At 44.3% G+C, this 22,213-nt stretch overlaps 1 protein-coding gene across 2 annotated transcripts in view; it reads left to right on the forward strand.

Annotated features, from left to right (window-relative positions):
- The window catches only part of GCN1 (GCN1 activator of EIF2AK4), a 746,722-nt gene that overhangs the window by 46,459 nt on the left and 678,050 nt on the right, over positions 1 to 22,213 (forward strand). For both annotated transcript variants that reach the window (XM_086942874.1, XM_086942875.1), the window contains exon 2: positions 1,661 to 1,763. In XM_086942874.1, coding sequence (XP_086799000.1) covers positions 1,661 to 1,763 — 103 coding nt within the window. The remainder of the gene's footprint in view (positions 1 to 1,660; positions 1,764 to 22,213) is intronic.

The following is a 22,213-nucleotide window of genomic DNA, read 5'->3' on the forward strand; positions in this document are numbered from 1 at the left end:
CCCTGAATCGAGGTTAGTATCTCCTACAGAACAGAGACACAGACCTCATAATGAACCCCTTAACTACTTAATATAGAAATGCATAGAAGAAAACACAGTGATATTATCCACCATAAAAAAAAATAGAAGCAGAGCCTTACCATTTGAAAGGAAAACCAAGCATAGGAAATAAGACTACCACTTCTGCAAAATCGTTCGTACATATGATATAACGTGCCCAAAACCATCTATCCCAACACATGGAAACAACAAACGCATATAGACATAAAAACAGGACTCACAACCTGTACTTCTTGTTGTATTATTCTAGTTAATTGAAATATTGCTCTATTCCTTTGATATCTATATAATATTTACCAGTAGGAGTATAGGCCAGGTATATTCAACGTTAAGATTTAATGCGAAACATGTCTACATTGTACGGCGTTGGGGCCCCCCCCCCCCAACGCCGGGGATGCCTGGCTCCACCCTGGGGACTCCCAGCAGGGACCATCCCACAGGGAAAGCCAGGACGGGTTCCCCAGCGTTGCACAGCGCCAGGAAACCTCCGGGTAGCAGCGCGCTTTACAAGTGCAAACATAATAATAATAATAATAATAATAATAATAATAATAATAATGTATCATTGTGTTAATACAGATAAATATAATATACTCACCTAAACAAATTATTATTTTTTAAACCAATAACCGTATTTGCCCTGGCTATTCATTCTGTTTGAGTACCAAAGTAAAGGAGAGAAAGACATAGAAGGTTTGTGACACTAGCTTTGGCAGCAGTGAGTCTCTGAGGAATCTCGACAATGGCTGTTGGGCACCCCTATGTTAACATATCACAGATCTGCTTCCAGCGCCTAAATAAATATTCAGGCTACATTTTACTTGTGCAAATTTATTGACTAACCCTTGCACATGGCGAGTGAATATAATCTTGGAATTTCAAAAAGTATTATTATTTATATTTTTTGTAAAGTGATTATGTAAGCAGGCGATGATTTAAAGAGTAGCGAATGAGCATGGGCTAGAATGTGTATTAATCATAATGCTTGACAGAAGAGGTACTTTCAGATGTTTGCAGAATTGGTGACAACAATAAGATGATTGTATTTAAATGGATTGTTGATGCAGCCCACGGTGACGTTTTATGGTATAAATGTTTTGGGGCATGGAGATTATGATAATCAAGGTTCAAGATATTAGCATGGAGATAAGCTTTGAGCATGAAGGAGGAGAGCCTGTATTCGGAATATGAAACAGAAGAGGTGTCAAGTTGGGTACCTAACGCAAATATGTGCTTATAATGTGAATGGGTGAACTACAATATATGAAATGATTTCAGTATGTTTCTGAAAGAGTTATTTTTCATAAGGATGGCAGAATGTTATGTATTGTTGTGAAAAGAGGTCTTTTGGTTTATTACGAGTGGTGTGCTCATGTTAGATTGGCAGGAGACTGTAGTCCTCCTGGAAGAAAAAGTGTATTTGCGGGATCAGCTATGACCTCTTTTACGCTGGAGAACAAATCATAAGTATTCCGAGAACAGTGAACCCTGGGGGAATTTTGTAACTGTTGAGGGATGGTTAATTGATAAGACAGAGCAAAATGCACCTGTACAGAATGGTAAGTGTACAAACTTTACTAATCAAAGTTTTGTCTTTAAGGTTCATGAAACTTTGAAGAAGTTTGCTGTGAAAGTTACATCATCCAGCGTAAAAGAACGTAGAGAAATCCTTAATGAGCTTGGAAAATGTGTCACAACCAAAGGTAATTAATCACGCTACTCTTTTCCAGTTCAGTTCCTGCAAATATTTCAAAGAAGTCCAAATGTTTCCATTATAGAGGCAATTTGGACTTGACAAGATAACATGATGTTCTACAATCTTGTTTGTTATGGTGCTTTAATTTCAGCATATGAATTTCCACCATAACAGCCTCGGCAAAGGCACACCCCTAAAGAAATCTTTCTAGAACTGGAATAAGAGTAGCTGGCAATCAGACTAAGCCGTGGCTTTCTACCATCCAATATTGATCATAGTGCCCGCTGAATGTAAGAATGTTGCAAATGAAATCCAGTCTGAAGCAATACATTGTAAATAAACTACCTCTTTTACGTGTTCCTCTTGGTACATAAGCACTGCATGGATTAAGTTGCATATCTATTTTGTAAAAATCATCAGATCTGTGTCAGAATGGAAGGTTGACTGGTAAGTATGTTCAATGTGTGATAGATTGATTAGTGGAACTGCTTAATAATTGCTGGTCCCTCTAAATTTGGTAGAATGGGTAATCTTCCGTAATGTACATGCAAGTGAAATGTTACTTGTAAATTGTGCTAGAATCAGTTTTTGCCTCCAAATATACACTGTTAACACTTTCTGACACCAGTATTTGTATTGCTTCAGTATGTAAAGCTAACATTCCATGCCCTTTTTAGGTCTCGGCTGGCGTGGACTGCACACATGCGCAGTCTCGCTGGCGAGATTGAATGATTTAGAGGGCTTTCAGTACCTGGCTTTAAGCCCCGCCCCTCTTTTCCATTGGCCGGCGTCACCGTTTACACTAAACGGTGGGCAGCCATTGGAAAAGAGGTTTGTCTGACGTAGACTTTTATTATTATTATTATAGAGGCTTTTGTAGCGCGCTCTGTTACTAAATAGTATAGTATCCTGGCGCGAGAGAGAGGGGAGCAGATCACAGTAAATGCAAGAGAGAGACAGCCATTATGCAAAGAGGTGGGTTTTTAGGCCTTTCCTGAATGCCATGATGGAAGGGGCTGTTCTCAACTGCAGAGGCAGGGTATTCCAAGCTCTCGCTGCTCTAACCGAGATGGATTGGCCACCAAGCCTGCTATATTTAAACTTTGGCACAGTCATTTGGTGAAGATTGCTTGATCTAAGAGGGCGGTTGGGAGCATAGAGGGAAAATCTTTTTCTCAGATAGGTTGGGCCTGTTAGATGGAGTGCTCGGTAAGCTAGCACAAGGATCTTAAATAAGATCCTTTGGGCAACTGGAAGCCAGTGAAGATCTCTGAGAGGTTGGCGGACACTAGATCTTCTGGGTATGTTAAACAGCAGCCGGACCGCAGCATTTTGGATGACTTGGAGGCGGTGGATCAGATAGGCTGGGAGTCCACAGTAGAGAGCATTCACATAATCCAATCTGGATAATATCAGAGCGCGGATGACCGTCTCCTTGGCTGCTCTCGGAAGCAGAGGAAGAAATCTGCGCAAGGTTTTAAGGGTGGAGAAGCAGATTCCAGTGAGTTTTTTCAGGTGGTCCTCAAATCTGAGATTGTTGCTAAACCAAATTCCTAGGTTTTTAGCAGGTCCGCCAATGGATTTGGGGCTAGGAAAGTCGGTGGGCCAGAGAGAGTCACTAAAGTTATCTGGAAAGGAGCCGTACAGCAGGATTTCAGATTTGCTCTCATTACATTTAAGTTGGGCACAGGCCAGCCAGCGGAAAACCGATGATAAGCAAAATTGAACTCTCGATGTGTCCGAGTTGTTTTTGGGCCATGTAAACAAAAGCTGAGTATCATCGGCATAAGCCATAATTTTGGCACCTAGCTGTTCCGCAAGATAAATGAGGGGGGTCATATAAACATTAAAAAGCAGGGGGCTTATGGTGGAGCCCTGTGGTACACCAGTAGAAAGTTTTTTGGGAGAGGAGGAGAAAGGCGGCATCCACACTTGCTGTGACCTGTTGTCTAAAAAAGATGTTAACCAGCCGAGAGCTGGGCCAGTTATGCCTATGGCTGCTAGTCTGGTAAGTAGGAGGGAGTGTGGGACCGTATCGAAGGCGGCAGAGAGGTCCAATCTTTTATAGACGGTCCACTTGGACGGGCTCGTCAGCCTTCCTCCCGTCGTAAAAGGTTTCTTATCTTTATGGGGCCATGTGTTTCAAACACATGGCCCCATAAAGACAAGAAATCGTTTTGCGACACACGGAAGTGAAAGTGGACCGTACTTGTTTTGAAAATGTACTCCTACAGTTCCATGCTTTACCGATTTTTCTCGAGGATGAACGTTTATTTAGATGCAATTCATTTTCATAAATGTTTTATGCAGATGTGGCTGTACACTTTTACTACAAAACATATTTTTTTATAACGTGCGGTTAGTGATTTATGTTTATAAGCACAGCTGACATTTTATGGTAATTTTTTTATGTAAAAAAAGAGGTTACAAGATAAAAGCTCCTTGCAATACAGACTTTTTTTCCAAACAAAAGTGGCTCTGGCTGCGTTGTCCGCCTTTGCTTTTGCTGCTCTCAGCGGGGCGGAAGAGCGAAGAGTTGCAGCGTTTTTTTTTTGGATGCAGCAACACTTTGTAGCTCTGCTCAGATAGAGCAGCGGCTGTTCTCTCGCTGAGCAGTGTCAGGTAGAGCAGTTTGCCAGGGTTATGGATCGGTATCTGATGTTCCTCACTGGGAAAGTAGACCAGAGCCCGGAATTGCCACAACTGGAGGTCTGTTTTGGATTTTTTTTATTATACTGCATGAACACATTCGATAAACTGCGGAAACCAAATTTACGAGTTCGGGTTAACTCATTGGTGTTGATTTCATCTTAAGTATTTGTTCTAAAGTGCACAAGCCATAGAGAATGTCTGCGAATACATTTCCCTATGGTGAAGCATAGCTATTCTAACAACTATAGAGTCTGTCTTAATTCTTACAACCAAAAGCCACATTATTTTAACTCGTTCAGGATGTAAAAAATTGTCCAAAACAAAATCATGTTGTGCAGTTTAAACAACCGCAAAGGTGCACCACAAAACATGAAACAGTAAGTGCAAATGACGTTTGAGCACAATAAGAAGATATTTCTTCAGAGATGTTGAAGTTGTCTTTAGATCTTTATTTTCAAAAAGCAGTAAAACACATACAGCCGACGCGTCTGTTTCCCGCTAGCATGCCTATATCAAGGTCCATGCTTGTAAAATCAACCTATGAATGAACCAATATAACAGGATTACTGTAACCGGGAAGGTGACCCCTGGATCCCGCTTCCGCTCATATTCTTCCCCACATGCGACGTCCAACTTACCTAAAGCCCTGAAGAAGTCCCAGTTTGGGACGAAACGCGTCGGCTGTATGTGTTTTACTGCTTTTGTTTGATCTGAATTAAAATTCCCCAGGGAATAGGCACGGTGATGATGGGTGCCATTCAGTGTGCACACAACCCCCTTGATTAAACTTAAGGGTTAAAATACCTCGTGGGGGAAAGTTAGTCAGGTGCTTACTCTAGGAAGGGTCCATCATTTATTCAGTATTTTACTTCATGTTGTGCAGTTTATTTAATTGTAAATGAGTGTCAGACGTTTCTAAAACTGACTCACAGATATCCCAAACTCACTGGCGACCTGGACGTTCAGCGCTGTTACATTTTAGTAGCTCCGCAATGGTCGAGGTGTGGGGGATTTGAGGGGCAAGGCAGGCCCTTACTGTTTTAATTTCACAAAAACAGTTCCCCTACTTGTTGTCAAAAGTCAACCTTCCCGAGATGGTTAATTCCGGGAGTTGGTAAGCTTCAGCTGAAGTGTCATTCAGGGAGCCTCCTGAGCTGTGAAACAGAGTGAAGCCGTCTTAGCAGTGCGCCTGTTTGCCTGAAAGAAGTGTAAATGTGCAAAAAATGCTGAGCCTGCTAATGTAAAGAGCCACTGGAAGTGGCACTGGCTTTATCTGGTGGAATCACTTGAAGCTTCCTGGGCATTTATTTATTCCGAGAGATACTGTAAGGCATGGGTACTCACAAACTTTCTCTCGGGGGCCAAATTTACAGTGTGGTTTGTGGCAGAGGGCCGCACCGGTGGGGCCGGGGTCAGTGGGGAGGGGGCGGGGCTCGAGCAACAAAAAAAAACTGGTACCATGAGGTTGATCACTGGTCCCTGCAGCGGACGCCTTCGTTTACTGAGCCACCAGACCCGACATACACACATCTGTCTCTCTCGTTCTTTCTCAGTCTCTCTCTCGCTCTCGCTCTCTCTCTCTCTGTCTCTCTCTCCCTCGCTCTGTCTCTCCCTCACTCTCCCTCTGTCTGCCTCTCCCTCACTCTAACTCTGTCTACCTCTGTCTCCCTCCCTTGGCCTCTGTCTCCCTCCCTCGCTCTCCCTCTGTCTGCCTCTGTCTCACTCCCTCGCTCTCCCTCTGTCTGCCTCTGTCTCACTCCCTTACTCTCCCTTGCTCTCCCTCTGTCTCCCTCCCTCGCTCTGCCTCTGTCTCCCTCCCTCGGCCTATGTCTCCCTTCCTCGCTCTCCCTCTGTCTGCCTCTCCCTCGCGCTTCCTCGCTCTCCTTCGCTCTCCCTCTGTCTGGGTCTCCCTCGCTCTCCCTTTGTCTCCCTCCCTCACTCTCCCTTTGTCTCCCTCCCTCGCTCTCCATCACTCTCCCTCGCTCTCCTTCTGTCTGCCTCTCCCTCACTCTCCCTCTGTCTGCCTCTCCCTCACTCTCCCTCTGTCTGCCTCTCCCTCGCTCTAACTCTGTCTACCTCTGTCTCCCTCCCTTGGCCTCTGTCTCCCTCCCTCGCTCTCCCTCTGTCTGCCTCTGTCTCACTTGCTCTCCCTCTGACTGCTTCTCCCTCGCTCTCCCTCTGTCTGGCTCTCCCTCTGTCTCCCTCCCTCGCTCTCCCTCTGTCTGCCTCTGTCTCCCTCCCTCGCTCTCCATCACTCTCCTGCACTCTCCCTCTGTCTGCCTCTCCCTCCCTCTAACTCTCCCTCGCTCTAACTCTCCCTCGCTCTAACTCTGTCTGCCTCTGTCTCCCTCCCTCGGCCTCCCTCCCTCGCTCTCCCTTGCTCTCCCTCTGTCTGCTTCTCCCTCGCTCTCCCTCTGTCTGGCTCTCACTCGCTCTCCCTCAGGGAGGGAGATGTGTGTCTGTCCTAAGCCCCCCAACACTCACCCCAGTGTATGTCAGGGGAAAGGAGATGTGTATCTGTCCTAAGCCCCAGCCCAATGGTTTGGTGACCAACCCGTCTAACCTTAACTGAGACCCTTAATTAAAACTCATTAGCCCCATCTAGACTAAGGATCAAACTCAAATTCCTCTCCATATATAGACATTTTAATATAACATATATTTGCTTTTGTATTCCCTTAAAAACGTGTGCCATTTCTTGGAACACTTTTTGCCTTTTTAAATAGTGTTTCATTTTCCAGTTTCTTCCAGATACAAACAGAATGACAAACCCTTCTATGCCAACCTAATAACATGACGTGACTGATTCCGCCCCGCCTCATTTGATTTCCAGATAGGACCTAAACTGAGAAAATAGTCCGTGCATGTCTATAACAAAAAGAGTTGTCATTTATCAGTAAAAACCAAGAAGGTGTTAAAGGTGAGACAATAGATATAACGTTGCTGCATACATCTGCCTTTCTGCACTTTTAAAATGCAGTGACCAGCCTAGTAGTCTTTCTTTATCGTTTAGCTGCACAAGTGTGGCTGACGCTGGCCCAGCCCCGTCGGCCTTACAGGGTCTCACTCGTCCAAAGCCCTCATTCCCTTAAAGATGCAAGGCTGACCTGTGACTGGTTCTACCTTAGCTCCCCCTGACTTTCAAATGTCGCCATTTGGTAGGTTCGCAGACGGGGATGAATTGTACCTCTTTAAGACCAGGTAGCCATCCATCCTCCCCCTGGTGCCGGTTTGCTCAAAAATACCAAATATAGATGCTTTTAGATTCAGAAGCCAAACTATAGTTGGTATAGCTAGCATCAATCTCAACTAGACTTCCCCTTGTTTAAAGCACAAAGCCTACCAGATTTATGCACACCTTGTCTTCAAATCCTGCCTGTGTGTGCCGGGGCTGAGACAGTTTCCGGGCACACACACACACAGCCGCACCCGAGCAATTAACAGGTCTTTAAAAGACCATTCCCATGTTAATGAGGCTTTGTTCACCTCGTAGGCCCCTGCAGCTCCACGGAATTGCCCGGCCCCCACAGAGCAGCAGACTCGCTGCCGCAGGGGTGTTTGCTGACACTATTAAAAAATATATATATTAAAACACAGATACGATGTTTGGACGGTCCGCGGGCCGCCAGGGAAGGCTTGCCGGGCCGCCACCGGCCCGCGGGCCGTACTATGAGTACCCTTGCTAGTGTAAGGGAACTAACGGCTACGCTGTAAAGTGTGTACTTTAAAAAAAGTTACCAGCAAAAAAATTGCTTCTTGATGACACACATTCATTTTTTAAGGGGTATTGAAAGGGAGCTATAAGCTAAGCTGTGAAATGTGTACCGCCTGCGAAAAATCTATATTTTGGACACACTTTATATCATTAACCTTTTTGCGCATTTTATCGGAGCCTGTCTTTTACTGTGTGTAATGTAAGTTTAAAATAATGACTTGCATATTCACAGTGCTTTCGGCCAGAGACTGGGACTTTGTACTACTAAACATACACAAGTCACGATTCTAAACTGCATCAACCAGGATTTGGTGCAGTGGATTAACTAATAGAGGTTTCATAATGTACAAAATTGTATTTCCCACTGATTGACATATTAATTTTCATTTAAGTTATGTGTTGTTTTATATGCAGTAACCGGAAGGTAAAAGTTAAAAAAACCCTGAATATTTAGTTTTTTAACCAAACCCAAACCCTCACTTACCCCACCACCTGCCACGCCCTTGCACACAGCATCAGAGTTCCCATACTTTTTCGAATGCACTTCGATCACTGAGTAGCTCACACCAGCGGTAGAAGTGCATTACAAAAGTACTGTGCCCAATAGAGGTGGGGGTGAGAGAGAATAGGGGCTCATTCCACACTTATGTCAATGTTAAGTGCTGTAGAATAGTGCATTACAAGAGTAGATCTGTGGAGGGGGTGCTTTTATGTAACTAAAAGGCACATGCTTTGGGGAGCTGTGCTAACAATATCGTAAGCACTTAGGAGGATCTAATGTTCACTAAACAGTTTAGGTTTATATGTGTTTACTTCTCTTGTTAATTACCATTGCAAAATGGCCACGATAATGGCTCAACTTTTGCCCTGACCCTCGCAACATCGAAGAGGAACTTTGTATAGAACGTTTGCCGAATTACAGCAGGGATTATATAGGGGGCATTACTAAGGCCCGTTCAGAAACCCGTGGAGGGCCAAATTATTATTGTTGCCGGTAAGTAAACGTTTAGTGTGTGGCCATGTTTCTGTTAGCATCTGTTATGTTGTAAAGCGTCATGTTGCACTACAATGATTTTTATGGTTATTTCATCCGTTGTTTCTGAGTGCACTTTTCTTAACACGCTTTCTCACGTTTATGCCCTTTAAGAACGTTTGGTGGGTGACCGCGTTTCTATGAGTGATGTCTATTCTCTAAAGAGGCTTGTTTCATTTAAACCTTCATGGTTGTTCCGTCATCTCACCATGAGATGCACTTTTCCCCATATGCGTCTATTTGTACATGCCCAGCATGAGTTCACATGTGCACATATGTGGTGTCATATTGCATGTGGCCGGGGATTGTCTTTATAAAACAACTACGGGTGTTTATTTTGCTTGGTACAGCGCTTTTTATTTTCTAGCTCTGACTATAAGCTATATTTACATGGTCATTTTGGCGTATCATTGGCTACATGTATATTTGTTTACTTTGATCAATTGTCGTATCACGACATAGTGTATGCGGTTGGTACTTTGGTTCTTATGAGCCAGATGGATGAACCCTCTGCTGCTTATAGTATGTTTAGACCTGCTGAGATTGTCATTTTTAGGACCTTTTTTTCTATTGCGATATTGAACTGTTTAGCAATCTGCTTATTTGTATTGGGTGAACATTCTAGATTACTGTGTTTTTGTTGGGGCAGAGGAGAGAGTTGCGTTAATGATTTTATGTGAAATATACAGTGGTTGACAGATTAAAAGATTAGTTACCTTGTAAAAAAATGAAGTCCTGGAATTCAGGAATAACCCATAAGTAATAACACATAAGTAAGTCACTGAAAAAGCTTTGTGGATTGGGCCCACACATAGGCACATATGATTTTCTGCTTCAATGGAATAATCTTGGACAGGGACAGGGAAAATAACCAGCACCAATTATAGTAAATCTACATTTCCTTTTTCCCTGAAGATTTCAGACATTTTGCACAGATCAAGTGCGTAAAAAGTGCAAACGACTAGAGTGGGATGTCTAAATACGGATGCCAAAAAACAGGTCCGTATAGGGCATTGTCACAATACACTAGCAAAACTAATGTCACTGTCTGTAGTAAGATACTGAATAATTGCAACAGCAGCTCAAGAGATGCAACCTCTTATGTCTGAATGCGGTATATTTCTGTGTGTTTGTACATGACAAGCATTGAAAATGCAATTGGGTTTGCCTTTGATTAAGTTAAAGCCATTTGCTTTGCTAATGGTAATGTATAGCAAAGCAAATGGCTTTAACTTAATGAAAGGCGAGACCTATTGCATTTTTAATGCTTGTTAGAACGTATCTCCAGACAATCTGTAGCAGTCTTTTGTCGAAGACCTGTTATGAAAAATACCAATACTTACAGTGGGCTCTGGATCAGCCCATTGCTTGGGTCCAAACCGTTGGCTGGCTTTCTTGTCAGTTTCATTCATTTCCTTCTTATTTAATCGTTTTCCATCCTCTTATGTTTGCCCCACCCCTGGAACATAGCTTTATAGCATATTTCTATTGCTTATATTCAGGGAACCCCTTTCTCTTTTTCTTTCAACACTCTGTGGGAGTGTTTGCTTTTTGTTGCTCTTCTTGTGTGCTCTCCCTCATGTAGAACGTTGACCATTGACATTTCTTAACCGCTCCATCAATCCTACATCAATATAAAATACAATTACAACAATGTTGATAAAATCGCAAGATGAGACAGCGATAAATACAATGGAGAAAGAAAATGTTACAAAAGCTGATTTTTTTAAGAATCTGCAGTAACAGTTGGTCATTTTTCGAAAGCTAACTTGTTGCTATGGTCTCACAATTTTTTAGTGATGGTGGAAAACAAGCAAAGAAAAAATGCACTTTATGAACACTATATCAATCCTTAGCACCTGACGTGTGTTTTAAAAACTATTTTCTTATTTTGGTGTTCAATTTTGCTCCTGAAGGCAGGTTCTTTAGTAGAATTGTTTTCGGCATCTTAACCTTTGTAAGGTGTGAGGTAGGTTCTTTGGCTTTCTAATACAGGCCATGTGTAACACTTGACATGCAGTCCATAGGAGGATTTGGATGGCCACTGCCCCACACTGGTCTTTGTCTACCAGTAGATAGCGATAAAACAATCTAGGATTATTGCTTCATAGCAGAAAGAATGTCTGCAAATAGCATCTCATGATTGGATCCAAAGATACCTGCAAAATAAGAAGGAATGCATTTAGAAAAGGTCTGTTGAAAATATGAACTGCCCAACGTGCTGCAGTCTTCTTGGTCTTTGAGAAGCCAGCTTCATACTCCAAGATGGAACACCCACCATGAAATATTAAACTCTTGCAGGCCTGCCTCAGACCCAGAGGTTGCAATAGGAGATACACTTTCTAAATACGAATGCAAGGTGACCAAAATATGGAGTTCTTTCAACCTGTTTGTTTCCTCATTATTGTTAAAGGAAATATTATACTGTTAGTTGAAATCACTCATTAATATTATAAATTGCAGCAAGGTGGGCACATGAATATTCAGACTTGGTTTATAATATCGCCTTCACAAATGGCAATGATCTGCCAGAAATGCAGTCTCACTTGTAAAGTGGAGATCCCGACAAACTACTGTTTTTATGTGTCCCATCATTTTTCTTCGTGACTTATTGTGTTATTTTACTGTTTGTAAAACTCCTTGTTTTGTACTTAAAACTGAAATAATTTATGTTGCTTATACCAGCCTAGACAGGTGCAATTTTGGTCTTAGAAATTGATATTGATGGGGCTCATATCGGCCTACACAGTTTTATAAGGATCTCAAGTTTTCCTGCAGGCTTCCCTAGCTTGTTATAGTTATGTCAAAATCTGAATCATGGGCTGAAAGGGAAGAGTGTTTGCTAAATAACTGATTTAGCTTGGGCTAGTTGCTTAGAAATAATAAACCCACTTCACATTTCTAGGGAATATGAATTTTTTTAATCGTAAATGCATGTACTAACGTACAAACATCAGGGTTTCTTGGTACTGTTGGAGAAATATAGACATGCTAAAATTTGACAAGTTACAAAATAAAAATCATTTACAAAGCTCACATCTTGGGCAGTGTCCTAAAAAAAGCAAAAACGTTTTGAATTCAAATGGAAAAAGGCATAGAGTTCAAAACCTTTGGCACAGCGAAAATGCTCGATCACCATGCCGTAATGCCCTTATTTTGGGAATTGAGGGAAAATAAAGTTCTCTCATATTGGTATGCTAGCAAAATTTGAAGGATAACAATTTAAGATTTTTCTGTTCGATAGGCAATGTGTAATAAACGCACTGATTTAAAGATAAATCTATGGTCTTAAGACTGTGGAAGTCTGTTTCCACAATATGGGATCTGATATACTATGGGCTGCAAAGTTCTGAACTATCTGTAAAGGTTTAAGTAGTTTGGCTGGAAAGGCTCTATAGAATGAGTTGCTGTAGTCTAGTCTTGATGAGACCAGAGCATTGAAACTGGAACAGGAAGCTTAGAGTCCAAGAAAAAATGGATTTTCTTTAGAATTCGCAGGAAGACAAAACAGCTGCTGGACTACCTTAACAGCTTGGTAGTTAAAAGGAGAAAAATCACCCATCAAAGAAGCTTCCCAAATTTATTACAGCGTTCACTGGTTAAAGGCGTCCACCCATTGAGTCTGGCCAAGAAAGGGGATTCCAGTTGCAGATTCCTGGGATAGCAATCAGAACCTCTGTTTTAGATGGATTCAACTTAAAAAAGTTAGACATTCATCATTGACTGAAGATATAGCCCATATTCAGTTTGTTGTGTTTGAGTTGGTCGACATTATTTTATAAGAACTGGAGAATTTTTGGCGAGGGCCCAGCCTCTGCTGTTTGATTCCTGGCTGCCCCTTTTGCTGTGCAATACCATCCACGTGCACCATTGGTTCTGAAGATGTGTTCCTGATGGAATGGACGCCTTTTTGATTTTGCCCGCAATATCACACCAAGTACCCACACATGGACCAACATTGTGTGTTGAATGTTTGCCTTTCACCCAATCATTGTGAGGCTGATTGTGTGACTGCAAGTCTTTCTGATCAATAAAGACTCTCCGGGCTAGATGCGGAAGTCAGCTGGAAATGTCTAGTCTCTCTGAAGACAACTCTGCTGACATTTTCAGAGAAGAGCATGCCCAGGAAGAGCATGTTGCTGAGGAGGAAGAGGAAGCTTTCTCCATCGAGGAAACTTTAAGCTCAGATTTGGAGGAAGAATTGGAGTACACCCTGCCTTTCGGTCAGCGCGTGAGTACTTCCGACCCTGACTGTGTTCCTCACTCCTCCAAATCTACGCCCTTTCCATTATTAGAGGTCGCCGGTCTGCCACTTCCACCTGGCAATGGCCGGATCTGAAAAGATACTTCAGATGCCCTAGTTAAGGGCTCAGCACCTAAAAGTTCCACCAATCGCAAAGCCTCGGTGTAAACCTCCTCGAATCGAGCACATGCGCCTGTCTCTCCCACTCCTCGGTGCTAGTCAAAAACATTCCTCTGCTTATAAAGCTCTGGTTCTGAAACAAACCAAATCAAGATCCTCGAATCATACTTTGGTTCTGAAACTATCCAGGACAAAAACTTTGAATCATTTCTTCACGGTTTCCATGTCTCCTGTTGAGCCTATCCTCGAAACCATGGATATTGCAAAAAAGAAAATCCAGATTCAACATGGAACTGGGAGAATAAGGCCCTCTCCCCCACCAAAGAGGCATTTGACTTTTGAGGAGGTTTTTGACACTTCGGTGCCTTTACAAAAAGAGGATAATGAACACTGCTAAAAGCCACACTCATCCGCATCATCGTCCACCACTTCCGCCTCCACCTCCTCCACCGTCCCCTCCTTGTCTCATGCATCTCCACATCATGATCCTATAGATGCTAGACCTCCAGGCACACCTAGATCAAACACTGGGGGGCATGGGAGTGGGGTGCTGATGTGCTTTGCTGATGTGCTTTGACTGTGTGTGCCCTGGGCTCCTGCCAATCAGGTGCCCAGGGCCTGTGTTCCTTCCCTAAAAACTGTATTCAAGCTGAAACCCAATTGGCATCCCTGGCCACATGTCAGCCCCTGGTTAATGGTACCTTAGGTACCCAGGGTGTTGTGACCAGGAAAGACCCCTAAGGGCTGCAGCACTTATTGTGCCACCCTTAGGGGCCCTGCATTCTGACACACACACCCTGCTTTTGCAGGCTGAGTGTCTGGTGCAGAAATAAACAAAGAGACGACATGGCATACATCCCTGTGTGCCATGCCCACAATCCCACTGCCCTGGCATACCTCAGTCACCCCTCTAGCTGGGTGCCTTATGCCAGTGGTGTGGGCGCAGGTGCATGAGCCCTGTGCCCCTACAGTACACTGGGCCATTCCTGGGTACTGTAAGTGTAGTGATGCCATTAAGAGTATATGGTGCTGAGAGGTTGTCATTACGAACTTCACAGCACCATAATGGCTACACTGAAGACTGATAAGTTTGATATCAAACTTCTCAGCACATTAAACCCACACTGATGCCAGTGTGGGATTTAATGTAAAATGCACTAGAGAGGGCATCTTAGAGATGCCCCCTGAAACCTAACCTAGAATCCACGTCTGGTCTGAGAGGCTGCCTAGGCTACCATACAGCGGATATGTTGCTGGACCCCTGGGCGGAGAGCCCCCCCCACTCTCCTGGGCCTGCAACAATGAACATCCTGGGCAAGGTGCTAGGTCTCCTCCCCCAGGATAGGCACGGGGAAGCTTCAAAGGCATGCCGCCTTTGTGAGCTTCTCCAGGCCACTTGCTGTACTCAGCAACTGGCCCCCACCAGTTCTGACACCCCACTCTGGCGGGAAGACTGGCGGGAAACCCTGCGTCAGGAAGAGGGTTGTGCCAGCCTGTGCCAACTCCACCCCTCAGGTGGGAGAGGCGAGGTGAAGCACAACTCCGGGCCCCAGCCATCTTGAAGATGGGGAGCCCTGCCCAATCAGAGGTAGGCTCCTGCTCCCCTCACACAGGAGAGGAGCAGGATAGGGGGTGTACTCACCCCAGGACAGGGACCTATTTGTACCTGCCCTTTCCCTACCAGTAACGCCCCTAAAGCTAGTATTTAGGGGCACCTTGAACCTTCCTTCCTCAGATCCCGATTTCGAAACAAGAAAGAAGACCAAGAAGAAAAAGACCTGCCGTGCAGCAGCGAACAAGAGGACGATTCCAACTGACTTGGCCCCAGGGCTACCGGCCTGTTGATCCTTGAACCCGCTCCTGCTAAATCCAAGCGTCTCCTGCGGACAGCAACCTCGAGAATCCCCGGAGGACCTACCTGCCTTGACCCTCTTAGAGACTTGGACTCCCATGTGCAGTGGCTCTGCTCAAACAGCAATACCCCTGGTGCCAGCCAAATCCTGCAAATCCTGCACCCGCTGAGCCTGGCCAGTGCCTGAGTGTACAAAGACCCTGAGGACGTCCCCCTGGTAATTCTGACATGGAATCCAATGACCCACACAACGCTTTCAGCCTCAGAACCAGGGACCCCCCCCAACCGGGACCAGCAGAGGGTAAGATTTCCTGACGCCAAGACACCCCTGCACCCGGCGCCCCCGGCTCCTTGTTCCCAACTCCGGGGTGCCTACCTACCCTCCAAGATCCCAACTTACCTCTCCAAGTGTTGGTCGCACAAGAAGACCCTCCGTCCCCGAGCCTGCAGCCTTTGTTCCCTTTTCAAGATCTCCATTGAATAGCATTGAGCGCCCGACGGCTCGAAAGCACCCTTCACCCAGCCGCCAAAGTGCCACTGGCAGTGCAACTTTTGTCCTATCCTACTTCTACGTTTTCCCTGAGCAAGTGACCAGGAGCCCAGCTCCCACAGCCGCGTGGCCTGCTAGCCAGCAGCCATCAACCGAAGTCCCCCGCCTCGCTTTGGAGAACATTGGGCCTAACTAACTCTGCACCCGGCTGCCCCTGTGCCGCGGAGGGTGTACCAACTGTACCGAACTGACCCTGGGAGACCCCTGAGTCTATGCCCAGAACCTTAACTCTGCCAGTTGAGTACCTACCTAAAAGCCGATAACTCACTTTTCTTCCATAGGCTAGCATTGACTGGTTTCACTTGGAAATTCTTCAAAGTGTGGAGTTTTGGAACTTTAAAATATTCATCTAAAATCAGCCGAACTACGAATTCCGATTTACTCACCTGTTATCAGGAGAGACCTCAGTGCTGCATGCTTGAGCCCAGTACTGACCCTGAAATGTAATTCTAACCGTACTTACCAGTAACTTGAATTTCCTTCCATATGATATCATTGCCTGCTTTTTGCTGGAAAAGTATTTAAGTGTCGATTTTTGAAACTTATAAATATTCTCTAAAAATCGTGCCAACGATAAAAACGTAATTACTTGCCTGTTTTAGATAGAAGTCCAAGTGCTGAACCTAGGAGTCCAGCACTGGATTACAAAAGTAACATGAACATACTTTACCTGCAAATTGAATTTCCTTCCGTAGGATAACATTGGTAACTTCAACTGAAAAAGTTTGTCAACTTTTAAAAAACAATACAATTCCTTAATCACTACCGTAACGAAAAAGCTTTTACTTAACTGTTTACAGCTCATGTCCCGGGACTGAATCTAGGATCCAGCCCTGTGGTTAGAAAAGTAATCTACAAAGTAACTAATTGCATTTAACTGAAAGTTCCCATTGAGCTCAATGTTACATTATGTTTGAAATTGTGTTGCCTATTGCAGAAAACTCTAAATATTGCATTCAAAAAGGATGTTTGTGCCTACCAACAGGTTATTGCTAGGGCAGCCTCCTACCGTGGTGTTGAGTTACATAAGGAATCATTAGAACAGGATTTTCTTTTGACACCCATCCATACACAAGGACACACATTATGTACCTATGCTTCCTGGTATGTTGTGACACACTGATCATATTTTCAAAGAGTCTATCCGTGCCAGGGTTTTTACCCCACGGGTAGATAAAAAATATTAAACAGCCCCATCAGACCCTCTGTTTATACAAAGACAGGTACCACCAGACTATATAGTTGCCACCACTGCTAGTAAAAGAGCTGATAGTCAAGCAACTGGAGATGCACAATCTTTAGAAAAAGAGAGCAATTGTATCAACGCAGCGGGGAAACAGGTAGCAGCCCAAGCAGCTAACCACTGGCGTATTGGCAATTTCCAGGCCCTTCTAGTGCTTACCGGGATGAGGTGGAAGAGCTGTGTGGGGTGGTGGAGAAGCAGACCAGGAGTCAAGGTATCTGGTTCAGTGGGTTTATTAGCAAACAAGGGTTTCAAGGGGAAACAGTTCGTATATCACGTCTTTACAGTCTTATTCAAACAAGATACAGCACTTTCCGGTGCAAAGCCTTCTGGGACTTGTAGTCGGTTTCGACCTCCTCTCTATTGCGGTTTCTTGTGTCAGGATGGATGGCCGTCGGTCACCGATACCCAAAAGGAAAGAAAAACAAAAGAATCCTGTAAGGGGATGGTTCGGAGAACATAGGGTTTGACGAGGGAAGTGTGGGAAGCTGTCACCAGTGAGTCACGCGTTCGCTGCTATTAAAGACTGGCCCGTTACTCTGAAGCTTCCCCTCCCTTCACTCCCTCCAGTGCGCGGCCCCAGACAGAGGAAATGCGCCTCCGTACCTTGTGGAGCCACGTCCCTTCAGGGCCGTGGCTCGAGTTGTCGCGTTGCCAGTTAGGGTCTGGCTGCCCGTCAGTGCCGTCCTCGGGTTCTTTACTGCTCCGGCTCTCTTCCTCCCTCGCGTTAGCTTCGTCTGGGTGTAAGCTTCCAGCGTTGTCTGTAACACCGAGTAGGTTTTGGCAAGCGTCCTCTCCTGGCGTTCTTCGTCCGTTGGTCCTGCAGAAGGACTTCCTGCTTCGGCGGCACCCCATTTGAAGGACTCCGCCCCACGTGACTTGTACGACTCCTCCGGGAAGAATGACTCCTTAAAGGGCCAGCGGTCCCCGGTCCAGCTCTGAAAGAACATGAGAGAAGACGGGGAAAGGTAATGGGGAAAATGTTCCAATGTGTCCAATGTAGGTGCACCTGACTGTACATCCAACTCCTCCAGCTCCTCCTCCTCACAAGCTGTTACAACATCTCCCTGAGGAGCATCGTAAAAGGGGACAATACATTGTTGCAGAGGGTCAGGCCATCACTAATCACTCCATCAGATGTGATTTGGATGCAGTGGATACAACCTCAAGAGGAATAAACACCAGTGTCGTCCTTAAGAGGCCCACTTGACTCAGATGCTCTGGCTTTAAGCCAGAAATACAACAAGCTGTTCTTAACATGCCCTTTTGACAAGAAACATCTTTTTGGCATTCAGGTGGACACCGCCCTGGATATAATGAAAAAAGATAGACACTGCTAAAGCTTGGGTGCCTTGCAAACGAATACATCTAGAGAGTCCTTTTGTCGCTCAGGTTACAATGAAGGGTATAAATCCCCAATACTGATGTTTCCACTTTTCAACAGAAATGGGCCAATCCACCTACTCCAAAGAGTCTTTCAGGGGCTCCCTTAGAGGTGGTAACAATAAAAGCAGAGGCAGGGGTGCTTCCGTTCGGGGAGCATCTTCCACTGCTAAACAGTGACTGCCCAACCCTCCCCCCTGACCACACAACACATGTCTGCGGAAGACTTCAGTTTTTCCATCCAGTCTGGGAATCCATCACCACAGACCAATGGGTACTAGGCAATATCCAACATGGTTATTGTCTGGAGCTCATTATCACACCACCTAGCATCCGACCTCGCACTCACAGGTTATTAGATGATGACCTAAAACTTCTCAAGATATAAGTGCAAGTCCTTTTTCTCAAAGGGGCCATAGAGCCATTCCCTCTTCTACATCAGAGCACAGGAGTATATTCACTATACTTTCCCATTCCTAGAAATCTCAGACTCCTCAAATACTACATTGTCTCAGAACATTTTAACATGGTCACTCTACAGGATGTAATTCCCCCTTCTAGAACAGGGTGACTTTATGGCCACCATGGACCTGCAGGATGCCTACTTTCACATACCCATACACTCTGGTCATCACAATTACGTCAGGTTTGTCATAGCAGGAAAGCACTACCAATTCAAAGTTCTTCCATTGGGAGTCACCCAAAGTATTTTGCAGTAGTAACGGCACACCTAAGATGACAAAGCGTTCACATATTCTCATACCTCGATGACTGGATTATCAAAGCCAGCACCCATCAACAATGTCAATAACTCATTCAGTTGACAGAACTACTCCACAGCTTGAGGTTTATTATTGGTGTCCCCAAATCTCACCTTCAACCTCTTCAAATTCAACCATGCTAAGGGGCAACACTCAACGCACAGCTCGGGCTAGCTTATCCCAATCCAGCTAGGATACAACATTTTCAAACAATTCTGCCTCAGTTCCAGCCAAACCACACTCTCTCAGTTCAGACTGTCATTCGTCTGCTCGGAATGATTGTGTCTTGCATTTCCATAATACCACAGGCAAGTCTACACATGCGACCACTACAACAGTGTCTCTCTCGTCAGTGGTCTCAAGCACAGGACACCTACAGTGTTGATAGACAACCACACTCTCAGCTCTCTGCAATGGTGGAATTCCAACAATCTGTTGAAGAGGTGGCCTTTCTTGGACCCAGTGCCTCATATCATTCTCACCACTGACTCATCAGAAACGCACCTACGAGACCTAACAATACAAGGTCTGTGGTATGCCAAACAGTCCCTTCATATCAACTTCATGGAACTTCAGACAGTCTTCTTAGTACTGAAAGCTTTACTTCCTCATCCATCACACAAGGTGTTCCTAGTCCGGACAGACAATATGACAGGCATGTACTAACTTCAAAAATAGGAGGGGCGCGGAGGGGTGTCACTGCTCACTCAGACCATATGAAATTAGGCTCTTCACCATCACATTCATCTCTCGGCGGTAAATATGCCAGGAACGTTCGACATTCTTGTGGACCTGGTCAGCAGGATGCATCAGCAAACTCATAAATGGGAGCTCAATCCACAAGTTCTCCTTCTGTACTTTCAAAAGTGGAGGTTCCCTCAGACTTATTTGCTACAGCTGAAAACGCAAAATGCCAAAACTTTGCTTCCAAGTTCCCACACCCTCTATCCAAGAGCAACGCACTATGGATGAGTTGGTTAGGGATATTTGCGTATCCTTTTCCTCCTCTCCCTCTCATGCCATTTCTGGTTCGGAAACTCAGACAAACATCACTCCACATGATTCCTGTAGCTTCCACCTGGGCATGTTAACCCTGGTTCACAACCCTACTAGATCTTTCAATAGTCCTAGATAAGAAGCTCCCAGGTAGGCCGGACCTTCTCACTCAAAATCATGGACAAATCCGACACCCACACCCCAAGATGCTCAACCTATCGATATTGCACCTGAGACCTTAGAATTTAGTCACTTCAACTTACCAACAGAATGTATAAACATTCTTAAACAAGCACACAGACCCACAACTAGAGCTACAAAATGAAAGGTTTTGTTTGCTATTGTCATCCTAAACACATAAATCCCCCTCAAAGCCACAATACAGGACGTTATTTTTTATTTGCTACAGTTACAAACATCCAATTTTGCATATACTTAAATTAGGTTTCATCTTGCTGCCATAGGTGCCTATCTCCAAAATAAACCACATTGATTCCTCTTCAGGATTCCAGTCCTTAAGACATTCCTGGAAGGACTCAAATGAGTTATTCCATCTTGTGTACCTTCAGCACCCTCTTGGAACTTAAATATTTTACGTACTAGGCTCATGGGTCCTCCTTTTGAGCATTTTAACTCCTGCTATCTTCAGCTTCTATCAAGGAAAGTGGCATTTTCTGATGCTATTACCTCACCCAGGCGTGTTGGTGAGCTCCAGTCGTTAACCTTAGAAAAACCCTTCTTTCAAATACATAAAGACAAACTGGTTCTTCACACTAATCCTAAATTCCTACCTACAATAGTCTCCCAGTTTCACCTCAGTCAGTCTATTCAGCTTCCTGTTTTTTTCTCTAACCCTTATTCTGTTGTAGAAAGAGCTCTCCATACTCTGGATATAAAAAGAGCACCCATGTTCTACATTGCGGGAACTAAAACTTCCAGGAAAACAAAACCACTGTTTTCAGCCTTTTTTCCACCTATAAAGGCAACCGCATATCTAAATCAGACATAGGTAGGTGGATAGTCAAAGGCATTCAAACTTGTTAAATAAAACCCAAGAACTTTACATGCAACTCCCAGAGCACATTCCACTCGTAAAAAAGGAACTACTATGGCCTTTTTTAGGCAATATTCCAATAGCTGATATTTGTAAAGCCACTATTTGTAAACCCACTATATGGTCTACTCCACACACATTTACTAAACACTACTATGTGGATATTTTAGCACGCCAACAAGCTAATTTAGGTTGGGCAGTGCTACATACCCTTTTTCAAACTGTTGCAACTCCCACATGCTGGCCACTGCTTCTGATGAGGGGCTTGCTTTATGGTCTGTGTAGAACATATGTATCTACAGCCACACATGCCATAGAACGGATTATGTTACTTACCCTGTAATCATCTGTTTGTGGTCTGTAGTGCTGTAGATTCACATGCGCCCTCCCTGGATGCTTGTGGCCATTGCAGTTATGGTTTGATACATCTCTCTGATGAATTAAGATTTTAGCATGGACATCTCTATTTTCCTTACACTCCTTACTCACCCTCCTTGGGGAAAACAATCTTTCTCACCCTCCTTGGAGAAAACAATCTAACAAAAGAGTCAATGCCATGCGTAATATCTCCGAGAGTAGATGTCACTCTACCTCATGACTCGAAATTTTTCTTCAAAGAAAATCAACTCTGAACCCAACACTAAATAAAAGGAGTATGTGTATCTACAACACAACACGCAACAAACAGATACTTACAAGGTAACATAATCCTTTCATATGCTTCAATCTGGAATCCATGGCAATTATAGTAGTTTAGACAAATACAACTTTAAATATCGTTTTGGAGTTTTGGTTCTTCTAATCGTAGGGACAGTTGCGTGTACGATCTTACATGGTGCACTCTTACGAATTGCG

The sequence above is a fragment of the Lissotriton vulgaris genome, chromosome 11 (genome assembly GCF_964263255.1).
Source record: "Lissotriton vulgaris chromosome 11, aLisVul1.2, whole genome shotgun sequence".
NCBI classification, from domain to species: Eukaryota; Metazoa; Chordata; class Amphibia; order Caudata; family Salamandridae; genus Lissotriton; species Lissotriton vulgaris.